Below are 20,531 nucleotides of genomic sequence, written 5' to 3'. Positions count from 1 at the left end.
GATATTAAAACCTGCAAAAGGAAATTTCCTTTCCACTGTTTGGGAGTTTAGTTTCCCGTGAATTCCAGGAGAGAGAGAGAGAGTCGATGGCGGATAGCTCTTCTCCGGAGAAGGAGGCGTCGACGGGATGGGGAGGGTGGGGTTTTTCCTCGGCCTTCTCCGTCCTCACCGACATCCAGAAGGCCGCCTCCGTTGCCGCCCAGGAGATCTCCAGAAACGTACTTCCTGTTCTCTTCAGCAGCTCCTTTTCAGTCGATGCTTCCCGAACCTCTTGATTCCTCGCTTCTCGTTTTTGTAATCGGCGTCGGTTTTCCTGCCGATTCCTGCTCTTTGTTTCAGATCTTTTTAATCTTGAGATCGATCGCATTTGTTCGAATTGCAGCGGCATTTCCTCGATTTTCTAATGCGTTTTCCCGTTTTAGGGTTTTTGTTGATGATGATATAATGTTGTTATCTTTCGTGGGTTTAGGATGGACGTGATGAGATGAAGCGTTGTTGAATGAACAAAGAAAAATTCGTTTGGTTTAGTCTGGAGTAGTGGAGAGAGATGTGGTCACATTTTTGGGTTTATCGGCTATATTAAATTGGGGTTTTGAACTAGGGTTTAGCTTTTTGCGCTGGTCTGATCGTTTCGTGGTTGACTTTTTTTGTGGCGTTAGGCTGTTGAGGCTGCGAAGAGTGCGGCCATAGGGATATCGGATCTGCAGAGTGTTGCAGAGGCGGATTCCGGATTGGTGGAGCAGGAAACGGAGGTGGCTGAGGTCAAAGAGGCGGCGGAGGAGAGAGAATCGGAGAAATTGAGGAAGTCGGCTCTGGATAAGCTGGAGAAGGCCAGTCAAGATTCACTACTAAATCAGGTAGGGAGTTCTCATTCCTTTTCGTGGCATTATCATGCTTTTTTTTTTTTACTACATGAGTGATTTGATGAAGTTTGATCACTGGTTGTAGATTAATTGTAACTATTTGTAGTTATGCGATGCACTGCAATTATAATCAAGTCAGCAACTGAAGTTTCTTGTTTCTTATTAACATTACGAGAATGGTTACAAAATTGGCACTTCAAACAGCACTTGAATGTTGTTATGTATGTGATTCTGCTTAGAGAAGTGGATATGCTGATCTGAAATTGCGTTTTGTAGTCCTTGGTGGGTTTATGCTTGATGCTACTTAAATGTCATGCATCTTCTTGTAATGCCTAATTCATGCCCTTAAGATGAGAACGATATGTCTGTGTTTAGGACTTTACCATATTTTCTGTGCCAAGTTGATGCGTGATTGTCATTTCTCAGATCACCGGTCTACTAGGTTCTTGCGGATCCTGCCAATCATTAAATTGTCCTTCTCAACCAATTGCTCAGTCACTACTTTGCACCTGCTTCACAGGATGGTATAGCGGGTTCATCATCATGTAGCTTCATTTGAAGGCTCTAGTGGTATTGTTAATGAGTATTACTTAACGGTAGGAGCTTGATCAAACAGTAGGTGGTAAAATGATATTAGGGTTGTGACATATAGATTTTGGGCATGTTCGCCATGCCCTGTGAAAGCAGGATTTCTCAAGTTCTTGTGATTATAAATCACAATCACACAAGTTTCACAGAGCAACACAAACATGTAAAAGTTGAAACACAAGCTGAAGAAGCACAACTATGGTTCTACACAGGGGCGTAGCTAGGATTCATGTGAGGGGGGGGGGGGGAAACAGGGGTGTAGCAAAAAAAAAATTATTTGTGCGATAGTTGGGGGTTCGGGGGCAGCGCCCCCGAAATTTTTTTTGTTGAGATAAAATAAAAAAGGGCTACAATTATTAATAAAAATCTATTTCATATGGACAAATCAAACTATTTGCTGCAGTCAGGGCTGGGCTAGGACTGGACTGGGCTACAAAAATGGATAAAAATCTATTTCATATGGAATCAGGGCTGGGCTAGGACTGGGCTTTTAAAAAAAAAAACAAAAAAAATTAACTGTTTCGGGAGGCAGGACTGGGCTACAGCCCAGTCCTGCCCCCCCCTAGCTACGCCCCTGGTTCTACACATTCTAACCTGTGAAAGTTGGTCACAAGTGTGAATCTCTGAACAAGAACCACAGCTGTGACCAAAACAAACGTGCCCTTCAAGTCCATTTATTGTACTTTTTTTTTTTAAATTACTGTTGCTGGGTTTTGTTAGTTGATCCTGTTCTTGACTCAGATCGGTTTCAATTGTCACATTTGATTAACAAACTTGATGGTAACTTTTCATAATACAGGGGCTGAAAGTTTTTGACGGTTCAGTTGAGAATATTACATCAGGAGCATGGCAAGCATTAGGTAATGCTTGGAAAGGTGGCTCAAACTTGGTACACAAGTAAGTATCACTAGAAAGGCCACTGATGTGATGTCTGTTTTTGTAATTTGGAACTTAGCTATTCTCTGATCTCTCTGGATGAATTGAGGGCTTGCATTCACTTTGTTCACAAGAACATCACTTTTCAAGTCGTTATGGTGGATACCTGATTATGCCTACTTGTTTTGCATGTAATTATTTGGTTTTCTTGGGTCACAGCTCACAATTCTCATGCATACAATCTTCTTGATTGATTCATGTATTAATACTCTGTTTTCTGTCAAGCAAATTAGAAATTTCAAATGCTTGTATAAGTAATAACAACAACAAAGACAGAAACAGCGATGATGAGGGGTTCATTGGACACAAGGGATGGCAAATTCCTGGACTCATGAACAGAACTAAAGGAACTTAAAAGGATATATGTGATTACGATGTATCAGATATGCAATTATTTGTGTATCTCCATACACCAAGTGTGTGATAGAAAGCGGAACTGACTGTAACATCAGCAAATTTTAGACTGCTAATGCATATGGATCCTTGACATACTGAAACAACTCCCATTGTTTGTCATGCCAATACGATTCATATAGGCTAAATCTTCTAATGGTGAGTGAGCAGAGCAACAAATTCAATTTTAGAGTCATAATTTTATCTAAAAATTTATCTGGCCCATGCATATTAGTCTTACTCCTATTGCGAATTCTGGGATTCCTATTTGTAACATCAACAAAACAGGTGAAGGCATTTTGGGAAAAACTTTTATTACCTTACATGTGGCAGGAAAAACTTGTACTACATTATGTATGGCAGTATCTATGTGTCTTAAGTATTGAAAATTCTTTGTGTACCGTCACAAATATCAATCTCATAAGGTTACTGATAACATGTTTCTCTCAAGAAAACTTCAGAAAATGTTGTCCTCAAGAAATCTCGGAACTTTTGGAAAATGAGATAAAAAGGAAAAAGTTCTAACATGTTGGAGAACTGTAGAACTACCAAAATTGCCAAAAAAGCTTATGGCATAACTATTTTTAACTGTTTTAATTTTTAAGCCTGTCAAAAACTTTATTTCCTAGAAAGCTATGGAAATATATTGTTAGGTGCCTTTTAATGTGATCTTGTTGTGCTAAGTTAGTTTTTCATTTTTTTCTAATCAATATTTGTATTTTTGTTTAAAAAAATTACAAATAAAAAGTTGATACATATTTATGTATATATGATGTGTGCATCTCTACCATAGTTACCAGGATAAGAAAGGGGTATGGGAAGCGATTCAAGAAATGGAAACGGGCAACTGAGCAGTCTAAATATGTGTGAAGCAGGAAGTGTGAAGTGTTTGGGAAGCGACACAAAAGCAAATGAAGAAACGAAAGTAAAAGCAACAATATAGCAAATAAATATGAGAAAATGATGTGCCTATCAACTCTGGTCTATACCTATCATTTTAACATAAGCAAATTAATATTTATCTACCAAATCACATGGGTCATATATAAAAAAAATCGAAAAAAATGAGAAGAAAATGTTTCATAAATTATTTAATCCATGCACACATAAATCATTAAGTTAAAAAAAAACTAAAAGCAGTTCACAAAAAATTCTGTCCTTGACTGAAGACAAAAAAAAAAGTGACAAAAATTGACAAAACCTTGCTTTTTGTCCCTAATTCCCTCCTTTTGAGTGGGCCATGAAGGGACCACCTGTTAAATACACACACACACACACACACACGTGTGTGTGTGTGATCCTTTTGGTTTGTAATAGGTTATGCACTCTAGGGTTATTTTGGTCTTTTTGTATGATTGTAATAGGTCCTGCCCAATAGGGAAAGATTGGACATTTTTTTTTCGTATTTGGGCTTTATGGTCATTTGATCATATAGCCATTGGAAGCTCCCCGACGACTATATTTCTAGTCTATATTGAAAAGAAACATGTATTCACAACTGGGTTTGGATCTTATCCAAACCCAATTTGAGTTAATCTAATTAGCACATGTTCATTAAAGGCATTAATGGCATGTTGTAATTTACATTTATTGTATGATGGGTATTTTGGTACCCTAGTAATTGTAACAACATGTATTTAGTGGGAAGTGCAATACCACAGTCGGCTATTGGGAAATTCTGCAGCTTTCTTGTCTCTCTCCCATTCGGTGCCTGCTCTTGTGTATGAAATAGGGAACCACGATTTCTATCATGGTATCAGAGCTACAGATCGAAGCTTAAGGATCTTCTTCCTTCATCCGGTAAAGCCTCTTCCCACTCTCTTGTTTTCAAATCATTTCTCCTGTCTTCAAAACGAATCAATCGAATCCTTCAAAATAAAGTATTCTTCCTTCTCTTTATAGCCTACCTGTTCACGTTTCCTGTTTCTCTATTTTCTTTTCTTCACGTTATCATACCTTTGTTTCCCTTTTGACTTGTCGCTGTACGTGATCTTATATATTAACAACACAAATAATCACGCAAGATCGAATTCACATCATTTGATCTTTGCGTGATTCCAAGGCTTGAATAGGATCACGTCAAATACTTTTACAAGTTGACTGCATATCTGATTCAGATCTGGAAGTGATCCCAGGTTTGTCCTGATTAACTAATATCACATTAGTTAATCTTTCTCTATTTTCTTCCCTGTTTCGCACTGTCTGTTTATATTCCCTCATATTCTGAAAATACACACGTTAATTTCAAAGTAACGTGTCTCTTTGATCAAATTCTAATTCAGAACGGGTTCTTACTGCATAGTTCTGGTTTTCTGCCTCAGTTTTATCATTCAAATAGTAATAATAAAAAAATGGTTGCAGAATTTTCTGATATTAAGTTTCTGTTCTGATTTTCATTAGATTTCAACCGCAATTGGGTCCTTGTCGTAAAGTCATTTTCTTATTTCTTATCTCTTATATTTTTGGTTTCGATAGAATATGGACTCATTTATTCACTCTCAGTCTGGTCTTTCCTCAAGCTTTCTTAGTCAACTCGTGTCTGAGAAACTGAACAATTTCAATTTTCTAACTTGGAAGTAACAAATCATTCCATTCATAAGAAGTCAGGACCTTTTTGGACATCTGGATGGTTCTGTTCCTGTTCCTCCAGAGTTCATATCACAAGAAGCAAAGAACGGTGAGGGCGATCTTTCTATTACCAATGTCAGAAATTCAGAATACGTATCCTGGATGAAGCGAGGTCAGGCGCTGGTTGCCTATATCACTTCTACATTATCACAGGAAGTGCTTGTGGCAATTCCAGATGACTACTCCGAAATGCAATTATGACATCGATTGATTCAAACATATTCTCAAGTTTCTCAGGCCAAAATATTATTTTTGAAGAAAGAGTTTCAAATGTTAAGAAAGGACTCCATGACCATCATGGAGTACTTGAACAAAATGAAAACCATTACAGATCAGTTGGCCATCGTGGGATGCGCAGTTAGTGACAAAGATATGGTGTAACAGACTTTGAGTGGGTTGAGATCGGATTATCATATGATGGTTACTTCCTTATTGTGTTTGTCAGATTTACCTTTTTTGAAGATCTTCGTGCCAAGCTTTTGCAGTATGAGATGACCTTAAAGGGATTTTCTGAAGATACTCATTCTCAAGGTGGAGCACACACTGTTCTTGCCACAGGAGTTGCCTATGGGCGAGGACGTGGTAGATATGATTTTCGAGATAGAGAGAGTCAAGAAAGAAATGGATAAGGAAGGCGTGGAATATTACCTACACCTAATATTCCTCCCAGTGGGCAAAGGCAAAGATCAATACCAACCTGTTTTTTATGCAATAAAATGGGGCATATCAAAGCAAATTGTTGGTTCAATCTTCAAAATAAAGGTAAACAGCCAGAGACAAGCAAGGGGTCAGATAAATTGAAGAACAATGATGAAGTCAAGGAGTTGTTACTCTCTGCTCTAGCTGAATTGAACTTAAAGCAAAATGATCAGGGTACTTGGTATGTCGATTCTGGTGCAACCACTCATGTCACTGGTGATGTTGGTAAGCTCCTAACTCGTGTTCCCTATGTTGGTAAAAATAATATAGTCACTGGAGATGGGTCTCACCATCGTATTTCTCACATTGAAAACTCTCTCATTCCTATGTCTACTTCTTCCCTTGCTCTTTCAAATGTCATTTATGCTCTGAATATCAAGAAAAGTATTGTTTCTATTTCTAAGCTTGTTGATGACATCAATGCCTTAGTTGAGTTTACTCCTTTTTCTGTTTATGTCAAGGATCTCCACACGAGGGAAACGTTTGCTGAAGGAAAGCGACAAGGGAATATGTACGTGTTTCAAGATAATCCTTCCACTTTGAAGCTCACATTATCATCTTCTTTAGTTTTTTCTAAAAATGTTTTTAGTCTTTCTGAGTGTACAACAACAACTACGCCTTCATCCCAAAACAATTGGGGTCGGCGATTTGAACCAAAAAAGAAAATCATTATGGGTCTTCCACATGAATCCTTCTCCTCCAATCATTTCTATCCAATGCCATGTCCTCGGTGAGGTTCAAAGCATTCATATCCTTTCCTATCACCTCCATCCATGTCTTCCTAGGCCTACCCCGACCTCTTTTAACTAATATATTTTCCCATTTCTCCATCCTTCTAACTGGAGCATCATTAGGCCTTCGCCGAATATGTCCAAACCACCGTAAACGATTCTCTCTCATCTTATTATCAATGGGTGCAACGCCTACCTTCTTACGTATCTCCTCGTTCCGAATCTTATCTTTTATTGTATTTCCACACATCCATCTCAACATACGCATCTCAGCTACACTCATTTTTTGAATATGATGTCTCTTGACAGCCCAACATTCCGTACCATATAGTAAAGCGGGCCTAATAGTCGTCCTATAAAACTTTCCCTTCAACCGCAATGGCATTCTACGATCGCACAATACTCCAGTTGCACTTTTCCATTTCATCCACCCAACCTTTATCCTATGATTTACATCTCCATCAATTTCTCCATACTTTTGAATGATAGATCCCAAATATTTGAAACAATCATCCACCGGTATTTCTTGCTCACCAAGCTTCACTACACTCCCATCACTACTTTGTTGCTTACTAAACCGACATTTCATGTATTCTGTCTTACTCTTACTCAACTTCAAACCTCTTGCTTCCAATGTCTGTCTCCATAATTCTAACTTAGCATTAACCCCAGCTCTAGACTCATCAATCAAAACAATATCATCAGCAAACAACATACACCACGACACATTTTCTTGAATTGATCTCGTAAGCTCATTCATCACTATAGCAAATAGGAAAGGGCTTAAAGCAGATCCTTGATGTAACCCAACCGTTATAGGAAAATTGTTTGTCACCCCTCCACAAGTGCGGACATTGGTTACTACTCCTTTGTACATATCCTTAATTATACTAATGTACTTGAGAGAAACACCTTTCTTCATCATTGTCCACCAGAGAACGTCCCTAGGTACTCTATCGTATGCCTTCTCCAAATCAATAAAAACCATATGCAAATCTTTGTTCCTCTCTCTATTTCTCTCAATAAGTTGTCTAAGAAGATGTATAGCTTCAATAGTTGATCTTCCAGGCATAAAACCAAATTGATTCTCCGATATCATGACAATCTTCCTCAACCTAGACTCAATTACCCTCTCCCAAAGTTTCATAGTATGACTCATGAGTTTTATACCACGATAGTTTGTGCAATCTTGTATATCACCCTTATTCTTATATAGAGGCACCAAAGTACTCTTCCTCCACTCATTAGGCATCTAATTTGTCCGCCAAATCTTGTTAAAAAGATTTGTCAACCATTCTAAACCTTTCTCTTCCAAGCATTTCCAAGCCTCGATAGGTATACCATCTGGGCCAACTGCCCTTCTTGATTTCATTTTCTTCAAAGCCTCTGCAATTTCTTTCTTTTGAATCTTGCGCATGAAGTCATGATTCATCTCATGAAAAAGAATGGACAAGTCTCCAAGATCTTGAGCATGACTTTCATTAAATAGCTTATCAAAATAATCTTTCTATCTCTCCTTAATCTCCTCATCTTTGACTAAAACCCTTTGCGTCTTTCTGAGTGTAATAAGCCAAATCTTTGACATGGTCGTTTGGGTCATTGTAGTAGTCGTTTTATTGAAAAGCTTCTTTCTAGCGGTCTTATTCCCAAGTCAAGTATAAGTTTAAATGTCGATGATAAGTAATGTTCTAGTTGTCTTCAATGTAAGAGTCATGTTCTTCCATTTCATTCTATTAATAAAAGAGCTTCAAAGCCTTTTGAAATTATTTGTTATGATGTTTGGGCTCCGGCTTCAGTTCCCTCCATGTCTGGCATCAGGTATTATCTCATTTTTATTGATAGCTATTCTCGGTATACATGGATTTTCTTTATGAAATGTAAGTACGAAACATTTAAGTTATTTCAGAATTTTCATTCCTTTGTTCAAAATCAATTCTTTGCTGATATCCTTTGTTTCCAATGTGATGGAGGGGGTGAATTATCCTCAAATGACTTTATTAAATTTCTCCAGACAAATGAAATACATAGGCAGGTGTCTTGCCTTCATACACCTCAACAGAATGGGATTGCTGAACGCAAGCAGTGCCATATTGTCGAGAGTGTCATGAGCATGATGCATGATAGTAACCTTCCAGTTACCTTCTGGGTACCTTTCATTTAATCGTTCATATCATAAATCGATTGCCCATGAATATCTTGGAAAACAAACCACCCTACCTTTCCTTACATGGTGTTCATCCAAATTATCATGATTTGTGAGTATTCGGGTGTGTAATGTTCATTCTGACAGTTCAATGCGACACAAGTTTCATGATAAGGCCTTGAAGTGCAGATTTGTGGGGTATGTTGATTATAAAGGGTACAAATGCTATGATCCCATGAGCAAGCGTATCAAAATATCCATGAATGTTGTATTTGATGAATTGAATTTTGATCACAAGGTTGACACCCTTCCTGAAATTGAAGTTTATCACCCCTGGTTGAACTCTGACCTCTTCTCTAGTGTTGATGATGTTTGTCCTTCAGAATGTAATAAAAGAGATGAGGACATGTCTGAAGTTGTACAGACGATGTAATAAAAGAGATGAGGACAACATGTCTGAAGTTGTACAGACGACTTAGGAAAGTGTCATTTCAAATCCACTGTTGCCTCTCGAAAGGTATAAAGGCATTGTTTACTCTCGATGTGAGAAGGGGATTCTTCCTAATTCTAATCAAGAGATGAATTCTTTTGCTTTTGTTCCATCCTCTGCTCCCAGACGATCGAAATGTAGTTGGGTCCAAGTGGGTGTACAAAATAAAGTATAAGCCAGAAGATACTATTGAGCGATATAAGGCTAGGCTAGTTGCCAAGGGATTCACCTTGGAGCAAGGACAAAATTATGATGAAACTTTCAGCCCGGTTGTGAAAATGGGTACTATTCGAATCATACTATCATTGGCTATTCAACTTCAGTGGATTATCAGTCAACTGGATGTAAAAAATGCATTTTTACATGGAACTCTAAAGGAAGAAGTGTACATGGAACAACCCACTGGGTATGTAGAAGGGAACTCTAGTGAATATGTGTGTCGATTAAAGAGAGCTATATATGGTTTGAAGCAAACCTCTCGATCTTGGTTTGAGAGTTTTTCTCTTGAAATAGAGAAATATGGTTTTAGTCATTCGCTTCTTGATCATTCTCTTTTCATATTCAAATGTAACAACACAATTACCTTATTATTGATATATGTAGATGACATAATCATTACAGGTAACTCTGCTGAACACATTGAGCAGGTCAAAGAACTCCTGAACCACAGGTTCAAGATGAAAGGCCTTGGTAAACTGCGATATTTTTTTAGAGTAGAAATTGATAGAACTATTGAAGGCATGACACTTACCCAACATAAGTATACTATTGATGTTCTCGGCAAAGCATGTATGAAAGATTGCAAGCCTCTAAGCACACCCAGTGTACTTCATTAGAAACTCAGTTCCAGAGATGGCGATTTGTATGAGGATCCTACAGGATATCGCAGGATAGTGGGGATGCTTCAATATCTCATTTTTACTCACCCCGATATTGTCTATTCAGTCAATCAAGTATCTCAGTTCATGCATGAACCGCGTATTGGACATATGGAAGCTGTTAAACGTATTCTTCGATATTTGAAGGGAACTATTGGGGATGATCTTTTGTACAGAAAGAGTATGAATGAACATAACATGCATGAACTTCTTGTTTACACAGATGCAGACTGGGCAGGAGATCCAGATGAGCGTAGGTCACTGTCAGGATATTGTATTTTCGTTGGCCTAAATCTTGTCTCTTGGAGCACTAGAAAACAAAGGGCTATTGCCAGATCAAGCACAAAAGCTAAATATAGATCAATGACAGCTGCTACAGCTGAAGTAACATGGATTAGACATTTGTTGACAGAAGTAGGAGAATCAATATCTAAATGTATTATCCTATGTGACAATCAAAGTGCCATCAATATGTCATTCAATCCTATCTACCACAACCGTGCCAAACATATTGAAATTGATCAACATTTTGTTAGACAGAAAGTCGAAGAGAAGGAAATTGAACCAGAATTTGTTCGGACTACTGATAAAGTTACTGACTTGTTTACCAAAGGGCTTATCAAAGACCGATTCTGGATGTTGAAAGGCAAGTTGTTTATGGTTCAAAACCATGTACAACTTAAGGGAGGATGAAAAGAAGCGTGTATTCACGACTGGCTTTGGATCTTATCCAAACCCAATTCGAGTTCATCTAATTAGCACATGTTCATTAAAGGCATTAATGTCATATTGTAATTTACATTTGTTGTATGATGGGTATTTTCGTACCCTAGTAATTGTAACAACATGTATTTAATGGGAATCCCAATACCACAGTCGGCTATTGGGAAATTCTGCAGCTTTCTTGTCTCTCTCCCATTCGGTGCATGCTCTTGTGTATGAAACAGTGAACCACGATTTCTATCATATATGGGCTCTCTTTAACCCTTAGATATAAGGGACATCTTGTCCCTCTTTTATGTATGCTTTTTCTTAAGCATGTTATGAATAAAGCTTATATATTTTGTATGCTTGTGTGCTCTCTTGAGTAACATTTTGTGAGTGCTTGTGGTGTGTGCCATTGTGGCCATTTGTATTTGCCCTTTAGTGGCTTACTTATTATCTCATTAGCATTGTGTTTGTGATCGTGATTCAAAGAGCTCATTACTACTACAAGATTTCGTTATCCCACCATCATAAAGAAATGGCCCAACATGTGCCACAACCCATTATCAAAACCACCATCTGGTGGCATGGTGTCTCTCTCTTGTTTAAAAAGGAAAGGGAAACCAAGCCACCATGTGATGTTGCCACCACCTAAAAAAAGCAACATCTTCAAGAAATAGGGAAAGGCCATTAGGCTGATCGGAGTCTCAGACCACCATGGCACTGCCATCACATCTCCTTTACATGGAGAGAGAGTTCCTCTTCTTCCCCTGCCAAAAATCTAACTTGAAAGAGCTAGAATGTACTTGAAAAAGCCCCAGCAAGGTGCAGTTGTAGCATTTGTGGCCCTCGTGTTTGCCAAAGGTCATCCAGAATCGCCAATGCTAGCCCTCTTCCCCCTTTCGGTTTTTTCCTTTCTTCTTAAACCAAATAAAGCAAAGAACAAGAAACCCCTCTTTTCGCCCTCCTCCCCCTTCCTTTTCTTTTTTTCTGTTCCTAAACTACCCAAACCCCAAAAAGCGCATAAGGACACATAATTAATACAGAAAAACGAAGGAAACATGTTTCACGTAAGATAGAAATGTGTTTCATTGAAAATATGAAGCACAATATCTTCTACTCAGGAAGCGTGTTTCCTTTTATCAGGAAGTGAGTTTCCTGTAATTACAAAGCAGGTTTCCTGCTGCTTCCCCTCCTTCGGGGACGCGATGGTATCCTGCTTCTGAAGTGTGCTTCCGGGGAAGCATACTTCCCAAGGTCCTAAGATGCTTCTTGTAACTATGATCTCTACATATATAGGGTGGAGGGTTAAATCATAAATGTGAGTGGTGAACCAGTAGAGTCACACCATCTTCGACTAAGGGATCTCTAGCTCAAACCTCTAGGAGCTATCCCTAACATGGCTATCGGGTAGACGTTAGGTTGGATGGTCGTGGCTTCAAGTGACCAAAGAAAGGCCAAACTTGGGATCGAATCCTAGTTGGGCCAAGCATAGACAGAGTTGGATTTAAATGGTCAAAAAAGAAAAAAAGGTCAATGAGTTCTAATTGTATGTGAATGTAGGCAATGTACTCCTTATTTTCCTATTCCTCTTGCCAAACTAAGTAGGACTTGTTCCCACTCTATTGTTCCTCTAGGTGTTCTTCTATATATATTCACCTATTGCCGCTGCAAAGGTTATTCTTAGCTACTATATTTTGGACTTCATAGAATTTGAATTTTATTTGTGTATGATTCGCATGTGCATGCACATGTGGGATATGCTGTTTCCCTTCACGGTGTTTGTGTGTGTGCACGCATTTGACATCAATCTTAGTGTTTTCTTGTAGAATGAAAGATAATTATTTTGCCAATCCAAAAAAAAGACAATTGTTTTAAGCTTTGGAATATCGTGGAAGTTTTAAAAATTACTTTTAAAATGGCCATTTTCAAAATAGTCCTTAAAACTTCCTTTTTTAAAATGTCAGTAGTAGGTGAGCTTTTTCTAATTGTTTCTTGTTATTCCCATTCATTCTTCTGTGATGTACTTCATGCCTAGGTATAAAATTGAAGCACCAGGTATATCAGAAAATCATCCCATTCCATTTAATCGAGTCAGACGTTAAAAACAAAAACAGTTGAGGAAAGCTAAATAGCAAAAAATTGGAAACTAGGGAAACTTTAGAGACATTTTTTGGCAAATTTCAAGATTTTGGAAGTATTTCGAAAAAATTGGAGTAAGGAAGAGAAAACTGATCATTGAGCGAAAAAATTCGGAGAACTGGTTGGATTCAGGGCTTTGGAGTTTGGACTTCAGATCATTTGGTCCTTGGGGTTTCCAAACAGTTGGCATTTGTGTGTTACTTCAAGGTGTCAAATTCCTGTGGTTGGTTAGAGAAAAATTCCAGGATCATAACTTTAGTTTTGCCAAAAAACATGGAAAAGAACCTCTGCGGTGAGCTGGCTGCAAACGTGATTTCTTGGTGCTATTTTATTTTATCTATACAACTATATCGGCCTGAAGAGACTGATAAACATCAATTTTTTTATAATACTGATATAATATGAATAGCTTAGCGATGATAAATTGCTTTTTATTTTAAGTGGTATTTATTTCATTGATAGTGGCAGTTTCTCACTTTTAGCAGCGGCTATATTTTTTGTGTTGTATTTTTTTTCATCATTTCCATGTTTTTAGTAGTGATTCGGTTAATTTATTTTCCAGGCTTGAGACTTCAGCTGCAAACCTTGCTGATTCAATTCAACATGGTGGTCTGCCTGTAAATGCTACTTCCCTTGCACCATCTCTAATAGAGGTATTCATTTTTGCCATTATCATGCTTGTTTATCATATGAAGTTGGCTAAATATGCTCTTGTTTGTATCAGGCTGGAAAAGCTTTTACAGCAAAGGGAATGCAAGTGCTAGAGTTTGTTGGCAAGGAAACAGTAGACTTACTGATTGATGAAACTGGCATTGAAGTCGAGAAGGATCCTAAGGGGACTGAGCAGCATGATGACGAAGAGCAATTCTCTGAGGATGTTTCATTTGATCGATGTTTTTACATATATGGTGGTCCAGAGCAGCTGGAGGTAAGCATTTTTATTGATTGAACCTCATCGAGTCATTTCCTGTTGGTTCTTGAAGCATTCAATTGATGAAATTGCTTGTGACTTGTGTCATGTCAGGAACTAGAAGCCTTATCCAATCATCACACACTTCTCTTTAACCGTAAGAAGGCGAAATTGCCATCTGAGCAGAAGGCTTTTTATGATGGGAAGCTCAAGCAGGTTAAAATGATTTTCACTTTAAATATTGAAAATGAGGATAGCAGCTTGGATTCCGACAAGGGAAAGACTGTTGAGACTATTGAGGTGGGTGATGGTAATGAGATGAAAGTATTGTGCAATTCAAGTGTCAGCAAGGCTGCTGAGATGGCTGCTGGGTAAGCCTTTCCTCCACATCATCCTAACTTGGAAGACTTTTTGATTTTTTTCTAAGTATCAAAATCTGTTAGTCATCTTTTTAAACTTTGAGCACAGAATGGAATTTAGAAATTTGAACCCCCTCTTTGTTAAAAATATTTCTTAATATGGAGTTATGTACCCATATACACAACTTTTGAGCTACATGAAAAATTAATCTTTCTCCCTACCTCCAATAAAACAGCCCACCAAATGATTTGCTGCTGATTCATCATGTATGCTAGTGTTATATTGCTTTTGTTCAAGGATGAAAGATTTGCCTGTGATTTATAGAAGAATCAAAATTAACTTGTGAAATTTCCTCTAACACTGATAGTATTGACTATGATTTGTATAATGTTTTAGTTTACGAGAAATAGAGAAACTGTTTTTTTTTCACTTCATTTTGCTGCTTTATCTGATTTGGATTTTCTTCATGTTCAATATTTTTTTCTTTTCAATAATTGCTCAGATAAGTTTTTTATGAAGAGATTTCATTTCTTTATGAAATTATGCCCCTTCATCCCCCCACTCCACGCCTTTTCTTAAAGATTTTCAATGTCTATGGCGTTACTGTTAATCAAGATAGCTGGAAATTTGCTTGGGGGAATAGTTTCTTCACGGTCACCAACTATCCACTTTCATGTATTGTATTTTCATTTTTAGCTGAATTGGTCCAGAAAAGAAGCTGTGTCCCAGAAATTTTGCGATTTTCTCCCTTTTTTATTTTATTACTTCAAAACAGATGATCATGCTGCTGGTGTGTATGGGGTAGACTTATTTGTAGTGATATACGTCTAGATCTCATTAACCACTTGATTTTTGGTGTTGTTCAACTTTTTGTTCATTTTATGCTTGGAATTGGTTTGATTCCTTAAATGATTTGTGGCTGCTTAAAGATGTCACATATTGGTCTGGGCAGGTTTACAGCTACTCTTGAGGGACTCGCCACAATTGAAATAATTCAGCGCACTGCTGGCAGACTTGAAGCCATCCATTCAGAGGGTGTACATGTAAGCTATCTCTGTTAAAATGACATACTTTTTTGTTTTTCGGTAGCGCTATGCTGCTCGCTGAAAGGGATTTAACTTCTGGGTCATTATGCAGCGACTGTCGGAACTGTGCTGCTTTGGCGTGTCACAGCTTTTGACGCTTGGAAAATCTCTTATCTCGAGTGTTAACAAGTCACAAAGTGATGAGATCCAGGAGGAAGACTCTGTCAAAATTGACTGGCCGGATGATTCTATCTTGAAAGCAAAGATAATTAGATCTAAAGCAAAGTCAATGACTGGAGATGTGGCAGCAGTCTCCAACAGTTTTGTAACAGGTAGATACTTGAAGCTAGTGTCTTTGCAGTTTGCTCTTGCCGCATGTTTGTCTTGATTACAAATTTTAAACACAAAATAATTTCTTATATCTGGTATACAAAGTCTCATATTTTGGAAACTTGTGTTTTAAGCAGTGCATTGTTCCATGAGCCTGCTGTTAGTTTGAATTATGAGTACTTCATTTGTGCCTGTTCTGATGATGGAGCACAGTTGCCGTTAGATTCGAAAAAAAACTGCATCCATGAACAATTTACCAGCACATACAAGATATCAAAACTTTAAAAACCTCACATTTGGATGTGGACAATAACAAACAGTCATTTGCTTTATGAAAAATATAAAATTTTGGTTAGCATCTATGCAGTGAAAGGTTATCTATTCTTTGGCTGGTAAAGGCATATAGATGTAGGTAAAAATCATTAGCTGCGAATTAAACATGCATCACCTATGTGGATTATAATACCTTCCCATTGGATACAAAAAAATCCTTGAACAATATAGACTGCTATTTTTACATCTTATGGGGTATGCCTTAACTACAAGCTTCAATTAACACGATGACTTCCAATGAAGTAACTACAAGTTTTTTCTGTACTAAGGTAAAATTTCTTATTTGCTACATATTGTTTATTATGGTCTTAGTGAATAATGATGCCTCTCTGAATTTTAAGACTTTCCCACTAATTTTCATCCTCATATCTTGTACATGTTCAATAGATGAATTCCATAATTATATAATAAAAAAATTAAAATTATTTCCAATGACATGAGTATTTTGAAAATGAAAATTTTAGTTAGTAATAGTACCAGATGTATAACAAAACTGCTAAACTCTCGTGTTAAGTATTTCCTGGTTGCAACCTCTGGACTGATTTCCTTCCGTCTTTTGCTGTATGATTCTGGTTTTTATAACTGTTTGTACTGGGGGGGGGGATCTGCCTAACCCCAGCTTGCTTATTCAAAATAAAAGAAAAATCCTTGTCACTTCTTGCATCCCACTTCATATGGACCTAAAAGCCTCTTGGTCTTTGCTTCTGCTTGTTTAATCGTTTTTCAATTCTGCTTCCCTTTTCGGCAACTTTGGCCTATACCACAATCCATTAACCTACTCCTAGGATGATCATGTGTCATTTGCTCCTGGAACGTTGTCCTTTCTTTGACCAGCAGTGAAAGGGGAGCAGAGCAGTACACTGCCCTTAATTTGTCTTTGAAAATTCCTCAATGGTCAAACTAGCTCTTGATTCCTCTTGTGGCAAGAACCCCAGGCTTGCCTAGTTAAAAAGAAAATGAAGCAAGCCATTGATCATTTAGGGGCATTCTGTTTTTCAAGACTGAAGCATATGGATTTAACAAGATTCTGGAAATGCATCTGTGCAGGTATTTCGGATGTGCTAGAAGCTTATCTAGCTGCAATAAAAAAGGCTTCCACTGATAGTGCGAACCCACAAAGGAACTCTATCCAAGAGAAAGCTCATGCCATCTCTGATCTTCTGCACACTGACAGAGCTACTGCCATTGACAAAATCCAGGATGGGCTGCAGTACTTGGCCTACCTCGTCCTTTCCACCTCCGTGACTGCTGCCTAAAACAAACTAGACCAACCCATTCATTCTTCTTTCATGTTGTCACAATTCAATGCAGTATGTACATAATTACTGGTGTTGGTTAGTTGAAGTGCATTATCTTAGTAGATGCGAAAGGTGCTTGCTGTTTAATTGCTGGAGTGCATGGAAAATTGGCACGCCCTTCTTTTTTGCCTCATTGTCAGCTTGGTTTGCAATTTCATATGAAACCATTTTCTGGGCTTATGTTGAAATATTGTCATACTGCTGTTCTTTGAGGGAGAGGCATGTCCCCCCTGGAGAGACCATTGGGACTACCTGAAAATTTTATTATATGTTTTCTTCTTTCTTACAGTATCCGAATGAAAAAGTATATTGGCCCTCTATCACGCTGTCCATTTGGGAACTAATGTCTTTGTATTTCCTCCTTGTACGGCTGACATGGACCCAGTGTTTTTGGATTGTGGAAGAAGCTGACTATCATCATTGATAAGAGCATGCTCTTTTCTGTCTAGCCGTAAAAGCCACTAGTTTCGTCCACTCATTTTTATTTTCTTTATAGGGACTCAATGGTGGATTCAGCAGCGACAAGGATCATGTTGAATGGGGTCATTTACTTCAAGCCTGCATGATTCCAAATGAGCTGCCTTTTGTTTTTATATGCCTTTTAAAGGATATGCCTCTGCTGCGGATGTGCTTAGACACAGTTGATGAGTTGAAATTTACAGGTGTAGGTTGTTTCGACTCAATCTTACACCATAGATGTGTACAACATGGTCAAATTGCTAAGGGATCAGTCCTTATGTGGTCCTTTTTTTTCGACAAAACAATATAATTTTTTTGAGTCAGAAACACTGATAGTTGATAATGTTTTGAATTGCTGGAAAAAAACGTTCACGTATTTAGAATCCAGTAATTCAAGGGATAATTTTCACTAAACAAAACATGTCGATTTCCAAACAACTTGCACCTATGAGTTTTGATCTGTTGACAATGTATGCAGGTAGACAGGGACATGTCCCCTTTTACGTGTTTTTCTTTGAAATAACTCAATACTGATTATTGCTGTTTTATCTGTTGTTCCAGCGTGTTATTATTAATTCTTTATTTTCATCGGTATAGAAAAAAGCCAAGAGGTCTACTAATCGATTCTCGAACATAATTTTCTTGCAACTTATGAAACAGTGAATTTTTAATTGCTTAGGAGTCTAGGCCTTTGAAATTTAAAGTGTTGTGGTTTTACTTTCAAGTAGGGCTGGTAAATGAGCCAAGCGAACCGAACAGAGGGTGTTCAAGCTTGGCTCTTTTATTGTGGTGAGCGAATTGGGCTTGAGTTAAATGAGCCGAGATGGTTCATTTACAATTAAAATATATTTTTAAAATTAAAAATAATAGAATGTATACTCTAAACCTGTTGATTGAAGCCCGAACTGATTAATTTACTAAATAATGACATTATTTCAAAGTTGTAAGCATTAAGAAACGAACTCTAAGCTTATTGCTTGCAAGTCAAACACTTCAACCATCTACACTCTATGGTATAAAATATAGTTATTATTAGTTTACAAGCCGATATGATGATTTTCAGCATTATTAGGGCCAAAATGATAGCAGATGCTTGAGTCCATTGGTGGCTGAGAGAGAGAGAGAAAGAGAGAGAGAGAGAGTTTAGGTAGGTTTAGTTGTTTCGGACCAATTTTGCTTTGCTTTATATAGCTCTCACAAGAAATGTGACTATTGAACAGATGCAATAAAGGAATGAGACCCCTCCCCAGCTTATTCAGCGAAAAAGAAAATGCAATCACATAGTTAAAAACTAGATCTGCTGGCAATTTAAATTTTCATTGAACCTGACTCGAAGCTATGCATCATGAATCGTGCACAAAATGGTACAGATTCTTCCCTCCCCCTGATACTAATTTTGTCCCTAATCATACAGTGAACCGACCTAAATCTCTTTCGATTTGGCTAGAGGCATCGAATCTGATCATATCAGTGAAACAGTAATCAAAGATTCTTATAAATAGTCGAACTGTCCTTTAAAAACTGGAAGTTTTCCCATGCTTTCTTCTTCTGTTCCAACCTAATTTTCCAATTGAATGAACATAACTATTACCAAATCAACAAAGTGAAAACCCAGTCTACCAATGTCGTCAGGGAGCTGGCGGTTAGAAATAGATAAAGACAGCTACTGTCCTTTGCAAAATGGAAATCGAGGTATTGAATTTGAAGGGTCATCCTCTACACCCACTGACATTTTGGCCAGCTTTCTCAAAATGGGCGTGCAGGGAAGGAACTTTAGGTCATTGAGGCAGAGAGGAGGGTTGTTTCAGTAACACCTCTAGCATCATAGTAGGTCGGTGCGGATGGTATTGGATTGATTGGATTGATGAATGGTGGAATATATATATATATATATATATATATATATATATATATATATATATATATATATATATATATATATATATATATATAGAGAGAGAGAGAGAGAGAGAGAGAGAGAGAGAGAGAGGTGGGCAATGTAAATGTGTTTAGAGAGAGGGAAAAGAATGGTGGGCAATGTAAATGTAGAGAGAGAGAGAGGCAACGGCAGAGAGGCGTCGCCGTCACCAACTAACGCCGACAGAATCCAACAGAAATCCATTGCTCGCCACGCTCGTGAGGACGCGTGTCGAGGGTAGCAGTCTCGTTCCTGGTCGCAACAGGGCTGGCATCTTTTCACATCCCCCCGAGCCTGCCCGTAATCTCACACTGACCGAGGACGCCTGCTGCAGCAAAACGTACACACCAACGTCTCCGAGTTTCTCTCTACTCTCTAGAGAGGACGAGTTTCTCTCTACTCTCTAGAGAGGAGAAGAGAACAGAAGAACAGTCTCTCTCACTCTGTCACCCTCGCTAGAGAGAGAAAGTATGCACATCTAGATAGAGAAGTTCGAGAGAATTCAGTACAGTACCCCATGTCCCTAGAAAGCCCTGATCTAGCTCAATCTAGAGAGAGAAGATAGGAGAGAGAGGGAAGGGAATCTGATCCGAGGCTCGACGCGTAGCGTTCACAGAATAGAGAGAGAAAGAGCAGGTCGGGCCTGCCCAATAATTGCATCCCCACGCTGCCCGACATAATGATCGTGTCGGTAAGCATCTC

At 38.1% G+C, this 20,531-nt stretch overlaps 1 protein-coding gene across 1 annotated transcript; it reads left to right on the top strand.

The window, feature by feature from the left end:
* Positions 1-17,770, top strand: LOC149841851 (uncharacterized). The gene is made up of 9 exons (XM_089998735.1): positions 1-218; positions 660-857; positions 2,251-2,348; positions 13,759-13,849; positions 13,921-14,124; positions 14,221-14,477; positions 15,419-15,509; positions 15,604-15,823; positions 17,202-17,770. The coding sequence occupies exons 1-9, from the start codon at positions 87-89 to the stop codon at positions 17,408-17,410; spliced, it is 1,500 nt and encodes a 499-aa protein (XP_089854861.1). The 5' UTR covers positions 1-86; the 3' UTR covers positions 17,411-17,770.
* Positions 17,771-20,531: the final 2,761 nt, after the last annotated feature.

Source organism: Nuphar pumila, chromosome 3 (genome assembly GCF_984573655.1).
Source record: "Nuphar pumila chromosome 3, dmNupPumi1.hap1.1, whole genome shotgun sequence".
Lineage (NCBI taxonomy): Eukaryota > Viridiplantae > Streptophyta > Magnoliopsida > Nymphaeales > Nymphaeaceae > Nuphar > Nuphar pumila.
The sequence above is the reverse complement of the archived record's forward strand: the minus strand, read 5'-3'. Positions and strand labels throughout refer to the sequence as shown.

Excerpts from the sequence above, each read along its gene's own strand:
- LOC149841851 (XM_089998735.1), top strand. The coding sequence starts at position 87 with ATGGCGGATAGCTCTTCTCCGGAGAAGGAGGCGTCGACGGGATGGGGA. Across the intron at positions 14,125-14,220 it reads GTGGTCCAGAGCAGCTGGAG|GAACTAGAAGCCTTATCCAA; the intron begins GTAAGCATTTTT and ends GTGTCATGTCAG. Across the intron at positions 14,478-15,418 it reads GCTGCTGAGATGGCTGCTGG|GTTTACAGCTACTCTTGAGG; the intron begins GTAAGCCTTTCC and ends TGGTCTGGGCAG.